General features: G+C 40.0%; 1 protein-coding gene across 6 annotated transcripts in view; it reads right to left on the bottom strand.

The window, feature by feature from the left end:
* Nucleotides 1-12,623, bottom strand: part of dym (dymeclin) — a 64,756-nt gene that overhangs the window by 28,887 nt on the left and 23,246 nt on the right. For all 6 annotated transcript variants that reach the window (XM_080907096.1, XM_080907094.1, XM_080907095.1 and 3 more), the window contains exons 9-13: nucleotides 6,358-6,543; nucleotides 5,133-5,311; nucleotides 4,058-4,183; nucleotides 3,828-3,941; nucleotides 2,522-2,616 (exon numbers count right to left, since the gene is read on the bottom strand). In XM_080907096.1, the coding sequence (XP_080763222.1) occupies nucleotides 2,522-2,616; nucleotides 3,828-3,941; nucleotides 4,058-4,183; nucleotides 5,133-5,311; nucleotides 6,358-6,543 (700 nt within the window). The remainder of the gene's footprint in view (nucleotides 1-2,521; nucleotides 2,617-3,827; nucleotides 3,942-4,057; nucleotides 4,184-5,132; nucleotides 5,312-6,357; nucleotides 6,544-12,623) is intronic.

Below are 12,623 nucleotides of genomic sequence, written 5' to 3'. Positions count from 1 at the left end.
GTGTTTAGTTATCAGTTTGTTGTTTGTTTTATGTGTGTTTGTCTGTTTGTTTATTTTTTGGTTTTGAATTGTACACTGTATTATGTTATGTAATTATGTACTATTTGTGAAAATAAAAAGTTAAAAAAAATAAAAAATAAAAAAGTATTAGTGACCTTATCTTGTAATTACAACTTTGTAATCTCCTCTGTGGGTGCTCAGGGGTGCTAAATCTTTAATTTGTGTGTTAATCAAGAAGATTTTTAAAAAAATCTGAATAAATTAAAATCAATGACATCAACAAGCTAAAGAGGCACAAACAGAGCTCTGATAAGCCCTTGGAGCTACAACTACCCACCTGTCAGCACAGCACAGCACAGCACAGCGCACACATGCACACTCACACTCTAAATCCCCTAGCACTCATTATCCGGGATAATTGGTGAAATAGAGCTATGTGAGCAGCTACACGGAGGTCTACTTATCATCTTCAGACCTAAAGTCAAAGCCTCTATTAGCCACAACTACTCAAGGACCTCTTGTACTATCTACGCTCGTTTCCCACCACATTTTAAACGAGAGACCACCGAGTGAGCTCCACCTGGGACGGTGCCCACAATAACACACTGTCACAAGCTGGCCTGTCTCATCAGTGACACAAAAGATTTCAACAGTACTGGCATGATCCCCAAATCAGTTATGAGGCCGAAGTAATGACAGACACACTAAAGACCTAAAGAAGTCCTGTTCCCAGCACTGCAGAGGTTTCGTTATGGACACACACTGTGCTCGATTGTGATTAAACATTTGTATATATGACACAGCGTTCATTTTAAATACCCATCTGGAGGCTTGGATTCTTTTCTAAATCTAAAATTGAAATGTAGGAACGCTCATTTATAGTTTCACCATTTTATTTTAGGGCTTTATTAAAATCAGCTCATATGGTTTCAAAATAAACACAGTAAACATTTTCCTCATGCCTTTATGGTCTCAGTCACTTGTTTATTTCATACAACATGATGCTCATTTGGTATACAGTGGTGCCTTGTTTATCACGATAGTTACGTTCCAAAAATAACCCGCGATAGGTGAAATCCACAAAGTAGCCAACTTTATTTTTTACAGTTATTATAGATGTTTTATGGCCGTAAAATCCCTCACTACACACTTTATACACTTTTCTCCGACAGGCTCGAACACACTTTTCCACACGTTTAAACCTTCATAGAAAAATAAGTCCAGTATCATAGAATGAAAGCAAAGGCACCCGCGGTTGCCTTTGACGGTGCAAAATGTTTTTGGCTAGCAATGGAAGACTTATGTAAATTTGACAAGCTGAACGCATTCTGTACTGTACAGAAGACTCGGCACGAGATTGACTGACAATGGTCTACAGCCAACCAGAAGGCAGAACACAATGCGCTGTAAAATTCTGTTACATTCTGGCACACACCTTGTTGCATAACAATCCACAAACCTTTCACAGCAGAGATAAAAGTAAAAACTTTCCCCCAAATTTAAAATATGAATAAAATGAGCGTGGATCGCTTTTAAAATGACAACAAATTTAGCTGTACTGGTTTATTTAGACACAATTCCAGCTTCTTATATGTGAATATTAAATCTCATGTATACATTTTTTTAATAAACGAAACAATGAATTGATTAATATTATAAAACAACTGGCAGATTGAAGATGATCATTACCTGCAGCATTACAGTGACCTAAATTGCATTTGTTGAGTCTGCCGACACACGAGCAGGGATAGAGGAACAATTTGGCAGAAAGGAAATATTGATGGAGAGCAGGGAAAACGTTAAATTAGTAAGGAAAGATGTGTGGGGGTTGTGGTTAGGGCAAATCAACCCACTGCCGCCTTAAAATAAACAGCACCAGCCGCGATTCTCTCAGAGAGTCAATTATGGAGCAGAGTTCAGCGCTGCCACTCTGACATTAGGAAATTCCTGGCAGGAAATTCCCTTTATCTAGCAGCCAGCCAGTTTAGCCCAGCCCGAGCCATCGCAGTCATCACCATTATCATTATCATCAGACATGGAGTCGGTTCTTCTACATCACTTCTGGACAGACACGTAGAAATACAGAGACGCTGTTCCTCTCTGACTCAAAACACCAAAGTCACAGATATGGATAGAGACACAGGCAGGGAGATAAGACGATCCTTGAGTGTGCGTGAGTCTGTGCACGTCTTAAGGGAAGGAAACATTCCCTTCCTGTTGTCTGCAAACACTTTCCCCTTAATTTCCCCCTTCTTACATAACGATGTCATTTGCACAATCTTACCACTCACTAAATAATCTATTTTTTTTTGCCTCTTTTGATGCAACTACTGTCAAGTTACTATAATGACAAATATTATGTGCTGCCTCAACATGAATCTGCAAAAAAAATCTACTGAGTGTTGTGCGAACGTGCTTTTTTTCTGCTTTTCAATCATCTCATACAAGTATTCTACAGACATCTCATCATCTGTCATGCCCCACTTGCTTTATTATTTGTACACCTTAGTTAATTGCTTACCTTATGATCCGCTGGGCAGCGTACTGGTGGAGACATCGAAACTGTGCTGACATGTTGGCGAGTGCAGCGAGACAGTTGGTGTGCAGGTATTTATCCTGGAGAAGACGCACACACAAGCAAGCAGACAATACTGGCATAAAGATCAAACTGAAAATTGCTTTTAACTCAAACACTCCAATCATGCCAAATGCCATGTGTGTTAAAATACATAATAAGTACTGTGAAAAAGTCTAAACCCACCCCGACTGCTTCATGTTTTGCCAGGAAAATGGGAAATATGTGCAGCGATTTACTGCAATATGTGCAAGAATACATGGAAAAACATTATGTAAAACATTTGTATTAGCTTGTAAGTCAATATTTGTTATTCTTATTAACCTTATCCTGAACCCCCTCAGGCAAGTTTTCTTGTAATTTTGTTAACTAGTCTTCATTTATAGCTCTTCAGGCTTCTTGAAGGTTTGCCCTTCCGCTTTGGCTTTTTCACAGCCAAAGCTGTTCTTTGGGTGTTAGCTACCTTTTGGTATGTCAGGCATGATTTTACTGAATTGGCAGCGTGTGTGTTTCAGTAAAATGTATCTATAATATCTGTCTTATAAAGTCTTATTAGGGCAAAATATATTTCACAATATTAACAAATGATTAAACTTCTTATAGAAAACGACTGCCTGGTTTTTTTTAATTTAATATGAAGCAGCATTTGGGATGACATACCAATACTAGAAAACTATTGCCCACTACATCATCTGAGCTGGGAATGCACTGAACATCAGGTCTGTGTTAGGACTGAATTTGCAATGACAGACAGTAAGAAAAAATGATGCAATACATATTTCAGTAAACCACAGCCTAATTTTGGGTAAAGACATTATGATCTCTGATTCCTTGTATCCCCCCCAGCACTGGGGAATTAGATGAAAAGTTAGTGTAAGGTCAGCTATTGAAACTGCACCAAATAATCATTTCAGGGACTGAGAATAATGTGCTAAGCTCTGAATGCACAACTATGTAAAATGTGACATCAAGAGAAAGGGAAAGTACATTTAGACTGAGAAACATTTTGCATGACAATTTTCACAAAGGGAAACAATCTGAAATACAAAGTATACGGTATAACACCTCATTAATGTCACATCCTTGTGCTCTTTCTCTCATTTGCTTCGATGAACAGGGGTCTCATTTAAAAAAAAAAAATTAATTGAATTTTTTTTTTTCAAAAAAAAAAAAAAAGTCTTTTGCACAGGACTGTAACATATGCCTCTTTCACAAATGTACAAACGTCTTCATCACCGTGTGTTAATTTTACCCTTGTCCGGGTCATGTTGAACTGGATGGTGCGAATCACCACCAGGATGAGCAAACTGCCGAGAGAAATCTCTGTTAGCGATCTCTCTGTGTACCATGTGACGTTCTTTAATATCTGTGAGATGGAGAGGGACAGAAGTTAGACGAACCAGGTGAAAAACGTCAGGAATCATTGACTATTACCACCAAGAGAGACGGTTAACAGCTGAGACGTAAAGTGCGTCTACCTACCACCTCATGGATGGACCGGTTGAAAGCATCGTCCTCTGTCAGGATGAGGAGAATGATAAGGGCCATGTAGACGTGATGAGAATTTCTTTCCTCTACGTGGTAAAGGATCTCGAGTATGGGCAACACCTGAGACAAACAGCGGGAAAAGAAAAGGAGTCAAACATGTATTCGGGGTTGACATCTGCAAGGCTTCTGACTTTGTGTGGATTTCTCATGCCATGGCTGTATAAGAAGGACATGTTCAAGACTACGGCGGCACTAAGTCATTTTACTTTTGAGCTGGCCAACAGATGAGGTGTGAGCCACAGCTCTGAAAAACAACTCTAGTGACACTTCTTATTCTTCATGGATCATCTAACCAGAGACAAACCACACATACAAAACTGGGCAAAAATCCAAACAGTCTTGGAAAAGAAGCCATTAAACAGCTCAAAATTACCATAAAACATAATGTATACACATTCCAAAAAGGGGTTATTCACATTATTCTATTTAACCCAATTTACTAATAGTGCCAGAGGCGAACAAGTTAGCAGTTAGTAATAAACATACGCAGTAGCACTGTTAGCTCATTACACTGTCACGCAGCATTGCTTCATTGTTGAGCAAAGAGCCTAGCCTCAATAGTAGCCTCCCTACTTCTGAACGAGTTTCAAAATGTGACTGAAGATTAAATTTATGAGGATTTCCAAACAAGTCTTGGAAACAACCTCATAGAGTTCTTCTGTTGTGGTTTGTTCCTCGTCTTAGCTAACAAGGCAAAAAAAAAGTTATACTACTCCATGTTAAATCATTTGTAAATTGATCTGAGATGCCAAAGATTGATTTCCAGTCACTAAATATCTTTGAATTTATTATCTTATAAGGAACAGCTGGCACGGTCCCACGCAGAAAATCAACAGCAATCCCCGCACTAATCTCGCCTGTTCACCGAGCCACGGCATCGGTCCTGAATGACGAAACTTCACGGCCGTACTGAATGTGTGTGTGGAAGGACTGCATGATGTGTTTTATTAAGCAAGTGTGTTATTTGTTTCCAAAATGTCAGATTCAGATTCACTTCAATTCGACCCACCAGATTGTCCATGTCAGTTCTCGACAGCACGTACGTCCTCATGTTGGTGTTCTGGTGAAGCAGGGTGTACAGCAGTAACGTGGCCTGGTCGGAGCGCTGCTGCTCACACAGAGCAGTGTACAGACTGTTGAAATTGATCTGGAAAGTGTGAGGTTGCTCTACAGGCAGCGATGATGTGTCTGCATGGACAATGGTAAATATTATCAGGATTAGTATTCACTGCCTTCTTTCACATAACTCAAACAAACAACTGTCCCAAATATGTTTTGGAACATCATAAACATTATGTGACACAGCGCAGAAAAAGAGGCAGACCGAAAACAGTAAAAACCAAAATTCTGTTTGTAAGTATGTGCAGTTATATATTTATATAAAAACTATTAAGAGGAGGCGGCTAGTCTGTGATATTACTTTCACTCTGACCTAAATGTACACCTCTTGTACTGAAGTTTGTGTCCCAGTGGCAGGTGGGTAACACATTGGACTTAACACTTTGCCAATTGTCAGCAATTTACAACAACTAACCTGCGTTAGTAGTAAAATTTTTAATGAAATAAGGAAATACATCCCTTTAGAGTGAAGGTTTAAGATTTTTAAGGATTTGAAGTGGGCCGTAGCACTCTTGACTTTGGGAATGTAAGCAATACAGAGAAAAGCATTTAGGAAAAAAACAAAACAACCAAAATAATGCACTCCAATATCACTCTGTTCTGATTCAGTTTACATATTGAAAAAGAGCAGTGGGAAGAAAAGCACACCTTTTTAATGCCACCCCTTCACCGTAAGTTACCAGTTAATATTTATCCAGCTTTCGTACTGATATGAATCTCAATAACAACATGACAATAACACAGAACATATACAGCTACTACGTAAAATACACATTTTTATCATGTTATCTTGTTTTTTACAACTCCATAAATCCATCTTTAGCTCGGAGGGATAACTCCATGGAGACTGTGGCTGATGTTTCTTAGAAACCTAATGGAGGTCTTAAATAAGAAGTTTAATCATTTACGAACGCACTACAACTGACGGAGTATCTATGTGCGTCACTACTAAACCACGATAATTCAAAGAACAGACACAGTTTGACTTCTTCAAATCAGAGATTCGTAGAAAATAAAAAGATAAATAATGAAATCTGTTTTTTTCTTGATATGTTCGTCTAATCTGATTTTCGCATGCTGTGTTACACACGCCTTGTTTATCTAGTACATATTACCTTGTGTGTTTCTGAAACAAGTAATAGCCTGGCGGTAGGGGTTGGGCCATTCAGGCCCATCTGTCAGATTGGCTAATACCAGCAGTAACAGAAGACTCTGATTGGACAAAGGTAAAGGGTCATGTTCCTGGTCTATCCCAGCTCTGCTGCCAGCTCCACCCAATGTGAAGACACTCCACAGACCGCCTGCAAAGAGCAAGACACAATCTTTTTCACCAAGGGTTTTTTCTCTCTTATTAAGTTTTATTTAAAACTGTAAGAAAAGAAATGTGGAATTTAGAGACACAATTAGAGGTACAAGAAAGCTTATGTACAGATAGACAGATAAATACGTTGTTGTTTTTGCTCATAATGCATAAAAACCAATAAAAAAAAAAAACCAAAAACAGACACACAAAAAAACAACCAACCATACTGTCATATGAGAAAGCATGGATATACTTCCTATAAATGGCAACAAAGAGTATCTGGATTAGTTGTAACTCGCCGAGTGGTTTTATATATTAAATATGAATTTCTATAAGTTGAAGCTGGTTCATAAAAAAAAAGAAAAAAGGCAAAAAAAAAAGGCAAACACAAGTGAAGTGAGCTCAGAGTAAAGGTCAAGCATCTTTAGCTTGAACACAGAAGATGACTGAACTCATCACAACAGCATAAAAAAGTATTTTCTTTCATACACAGTTGAGTTAATAAAGACCTGCAGTACATTAGACAACATAGAATAACTGCAAAAAATGGTGTGAAACAATGGAAAAGGTTGCTTCAGACAAGAGAGAGGTCGATGAAAAGATACAACTCAATTCACGGAACATCTGAAGTAGGATCAAAGAGTACTCGCACAGAGGGGATGAGACATGGCAGAAGCACTCATAAGCTTACAGAAAACCAAGCTTAAACGTACAAAAGAACATGCTCAGGGAGTTGCATTCACACCAGTCTATAGCATAAACTCTATGTGGAGAAAGCTAGGGGAAGATCTGCAACAGAGAGTTTAAACGGCCCTCCAAGAGCACTGAACCAAATCCCACAGAGCGCCCTCGATTAGCCCCGAAAAAAGAGACATTAGCTGGTCGACGCTTTGTATAGATGAACAAACGCTTTGCTGAATGACAGAAACTAGTCAATCCAAACCCCAGATGCTTCGTTATCTTTTTAAGTTGATGTGGAAGTTTATTGGCAAACATTACTGGTGTTTTGGTAAGATTATCTGCTTTTGGTGTCTGTCACCTGAACATTGAGCTGCTTTGCATACTATATTGCCATTCAGTATGTGTCTGCTGTTCAGTGATGATCAGATTAGAGTACAGCGGGTTCCTACAGCTTCCTGTGGAGTCTAAAAGAAAACGTGTGTGTACCACGACTTGTATTTGAAATGAAAGTCACTGTGAAACTACGTAAACATGAGAAATTAAAAGCAACTTCATTCATTGTAGGAACATGAATCATATTTGAGGATCGACTGGACTGAAAACTTTAGTCCTCTGTTTCTACAGAAAATTGAAGTAAGATTCAGTTGGAAGAGCAGTTAGCTTGTACATGGAAATCTTATCAAAGAAATCATTTGACAATTGAGTCCTTTTCAGCCTTAAAAACAGATTTACACTTCAGTGGGGAAAAAAGAAAAGTATTCACAGCCAGACTGATGTAATCAAGGCCAAATAGGCACAATGGAGTCACGCACAATGGTTTGCAGCACCTGAAATTTGAAACAACACAGACGGCGCCACAGCACAAACGGAAAGTGGAACTACTGGGTTAGGGTTTTTTTGTCCCCCCCTCTTTCTTGTTGGGTGATGAGAGAGAGATGAGAGAATTTCTTGTAGAGCAAGCGAAGTGCTGGTGTTTTCAAGCATCAAGAGAAAGCTCAAGAAACATGAACAGCAAGGTACACAGATGACAGTCTCTGGCTCCTCCACGTCTAGCCAAACAGAATGCGTGAACCAAGTGTTAGAGTGCAGTTGTGAGCCCACAATGATCCAACTAGTGAGCTCAAGAACAAGCCAAGCAGATCTGTTGCCATCTAGAGCCGAAGGCTGGAAGAGCGTAACAAACGTCTGGCTGAAGTTACACATAGAGCCATGTTAATTAGCTGCCCTGAGCCCTGATATGACGCCTGTTTAAGCCGGCATCCCATCATATTATAAAAAAAATAACTGAAGAAAATTAAAGAGGCATTCTCATGTATCCTGTTTGGACTGATGGGAAACAAAAGCGTCCAAGACAAAAAGAACGTTTCTGACTGAAGAAGCCTGAAACTAATTTGTCTTAAATGACTTTGCATTCTGAAAAAGGAGCTTTTCAAACACGTTTCCCCCCCTTATTTTTCTCCTTATGTTTACATGTTGGTTCACTAATGACTAGCCAAGAGCTACTCCAACGTTTGTGTTTAGGAATGTGAACCCAATTCCATAGAGGAGGGGACGAAGCTTGTTTATATGTGGGTGAAAGAACATCAGCAAAGTGCTTTGACAACAACAAGAAAAAAAAAATAACCCCGAGAGATGAATTACATAATTTGCACTGGTCACTCTGTCTCTCCCTTACACACAAACACGCACACACACGCACATGATAAGCTTTCATTTCTGCTGGCCAGAAAGAGACGCGAGTGTGAGAGAAAACAAGATCAAGCGAGAGAAGGCCAAGCTGTGACGGAGCCCCGTACATCTCTTCACTGGCACCACAGTGACTAGCCCAGCAGTTTCAGAGAGACCGGTCTGGCAGCCACATTTCCTGCACTATATCTGACGCACGCACACACACACACACACACACAGCTCTATTTTACCTTAGTGGGTGCTGTTTGTTAGCCATCTGGCCTGGTTCCCTCTGCCTGTCTGCCTGCCCACCACATAAACCCAATAATGCTACCCTGCTTAGGCTGCTCAGGACCTGGCCAGCTGCCCAGTGGAAAAAGAGGAGGAGGAGGAGGACACCAGGAGGAGGAAGGGGAAAGTGAGGAAAAGAGAAGGTCACACACTCTCTCACAGAGGCTACTACGCTGAAATGAGAATCTGGGCTTTAGGACTTGGGGGGTGCTGAAAGGTGCTACATGCAAACCATGCCCCCAGAAAACCTTACTTTACTTGCAGGATGAGCATGTTACCAAAACAACCTCTTCATTATCTGCACTTCTCCTCACAATGTGCACCCACAGTCTATAGAAACTCAAAGCCAGACCACACTGCAAGTTTCTGCAACAGAACATGCGGTGCTGTTGCTTTACTTGGCCTTAGTCTTGCATAATGACTACTGCCATCAGACACGCGAATACTGGCGCACAGAGTATTTAAATCAAAACATTAGGTGGGCTGAAAACCCTCTAAGTCCAGATCACCTAGATGAATTGATATTGACCTCGACTCTCACTTTATTTCTTCTGATGCAGTTCATAATGCAGGTTGTAGTAATGGAGTGAACATAGTTATATTTAAAAATTTCAGTCCTAATTAAGCTGGCTTGTACTCCTTAACATCTGACGACTGTCATTTTTCAGCTGCAGTAATTCCAGCAATAGAAGCAGGCTTATTAAAAAAAACAAAAAAACATACAAGAGTTCAAATCTCTATGAAACGAGTGAAATTTTTGCTTTTCTAATTCAGGAGCAACGTGAACATGTAAACACCTCAGTGGAGACACTAGAGAAGGGAGCTGGAGTTGGAAAGGATTCCACATAGTTACGGCTAAAAACACAGCGCAGACAGACACTGGTCAACAGAGACAGACACAGTGTGCTACTTACTTATTTACTTGCATAACAGTGAATGAAATATGACTTCAGGGCCAAGCACGCAGATACACTGATACAAACACATGCACGCACACACACATGCGCGCATGTGGATATGTCAAACCTCTGATGATTATCTTAAAAAAATGCATGTGGGGAAACATGTTGTGCAGACGATAAATAAACACACTTCTTCACAAAAAATATGCTCAAAGCGCATTTATCCAAATGCAATCCAAAACCATGGTAACATAAACATATCCGACATATGAGAACATTCCACAGATTTTGTAACCGTCATAATGATAATACAAAGTTCTGCCACAACAAATCCTCCACTCCTAATAGCAAAATGAGAGCAGTCTCCAGTCCAAGCTAGAAATGTATCATTTTCTGTTAAGTGCGCTATGCCAATAATGTCACATACACGTACACATAGCGTGTCTGTGTGGCTGCTGCTAACTCAATATTAATCATGTAGACTGCAGATGACAAACTGCAGAATCAGAAAGCTGTTTGTGTCATTACATATTTAACAAAAACAAAGCCAAAAATGCAGAAGACGGAATGTGGAAGTAGAAGTACACTCCATGATTCAGTAGCTTGTAGAGGCACCTTTAGCAACAATAATTTGTATGATAAAGTGTATGACTTTATCAGTCTCGTACATGAATGTGGGGGGTTTCGAGACACTCTTCTTTACAGTGCTACTTCAGTTCAGTTGAGGTCTGCGGGCATTCATTTTTGCACAGCTATCTTAAGGTCTCACCACAGCACTTCAATCAGGTTGAAGTCTGGACTTTGACTGGGCCACTGAAACATGTTTACTGTCTTCTTTTTCAGCCATTCTGCTATAGCTTTGCTGCTGTGCTATATTGTTGCATGACCCAATTTGGGCCAAGCTTCAAAGATAGCTTCACATTTGAATCTAGAATAGTTTGGTACGCAGAGGAGTTTATGGTTGACTCAATGCCTGCAAGGTACAAAACAAGCCCAAATCATCACGCCCCCACCACCGTGCCTTACAGTTGGTGTGAGGTGTTTGTGTTGATATGCTGGATGTTTGACCAAACATGGTGCTGTGCATTATAGCCAAACATTTCCATTTTGATTTGTCTGTCCAGGGGAATTTGTTACAGAAGTCTTGTGGTTTGTTCAGATGCAACTTTGCAAACCTAAGCTCTGCTGATATGACTGTTCTTATGACAGTCCTGAAGTCTTCTTCTAGTTGGACTGTTATGAACTTGCTAAGTCCTGAAGAGTCTGAGATGTAGTTGTTTTTTTGGTTTTTTTTTTAATATTTCTCTGCCCTTGCACAGTCTGACCTCAGGGTACATTTGCTGGGACATCCACTCTTAGGAAGTTTGGCAACTGTCTTAACAGTTTTCCACTTGTGAAAAATCCAGTTATTCTGAAATAGTTTTATAACCCTTCCCTGATTGAAGGGCAAAGACAATTGCTTCTCTTAGATCATTGCTGAATTCATTCCTCCTTGGTCCAGATGAACAAGCGGATAGATCTCTTCCTTTTATAGAGGTGGTCACACTTGCAGCTGATCAGTTAAACAAGTGCCTTTGATTATCAGCACCTGGAGGCTAATTACCAATTGAATTCCTATGGAAGCAGAGGGAGGGGAGTGAAGAGGAGGGGAGGAAAAGCTCCTGAGTTGCCAGTCTGGGTGATAATCCCCCCTGCAGACGCTTGCTCAGACTGAGACAGCAGAGTGTGTGACAGACATCCTACCCCTTAGACATTAAAATGCCAAAGAAACTCAAGAACTGCTTTGCTTTGCCAAGGTCAGTGTCTGGTTCTTGGAAAAAATCTGTCCACGATTCAAGTGTTTAGGCATGGCAAGTATAAAAAAACAAAACAGGTAGTGTCATAACGCGTTACTGTAATCTGATTACTTTTTTCAAGTAACGAGTAAAGTAAGGGATTACTATTGCAAAAACGGTAATTAGATTACCGTTACTTTCCCGTAGGAACGCTGCGTTACTGCGTTACTAAAACCGTGATTTTTTTGCGAGAATGTCTCATGACAGTGACAGTGACATAAGTTAGTGACAACAGCTGTGTGCAGATCAACAATGGATCACATATCGATTGTGGGAGAGAGTATGAGTGTGCAGCGTTTAAAGCGTGGAAGTACTGACCTTACTTTGAGTTTGATTCCATAAAATGTGACAAAAACATTAGCGTCCATCGTGCATGGGAAGAAAACTTATTTTTACAGCGGAAAAAACCCCTAAACTTCCAAGCAAGCACGGAGTGCAAAATGACGTAATGGGAAATTCACAGAGAAACTCGCGGATTCTTCCACTGACCGCGGCACACCTGCACCAGGGTAAACCTCCGCCTACCGCAGTCCTGCTTTACAGGTGAAAATAGAGCAACAGGACAGCTGAGTCTTTGACTTTATTTATTTTCTGCTGTGTTTTACTTGCATCTATTTGAAAGAGTGAGTGTAAACACAAAAAATATTTTATTTTATGGGCTGGAATGTGCAGTTTAAATCTTAAACTAATTTATTCAAGTC

The sequence above is a fragment of the Rhamphochromis sp. 'chilingali' genome (genome assembly GCF_963969265.1).
Source record: "Rhamphochromis sp. 'chilingali' genome assembly, chromosome: 2".
NCBI classification, from domain to species: domain Eukaryota; kingdom Metazoa; phylum Chordata; class Actinopteri; order Cichliformes; family Cichlidae; genus Rhamphochromis; species Rhamphochromis sp. 'chilingali'.
This window is presented reverse-complemented; position numbering and strand designations above follow the sequence as displayed.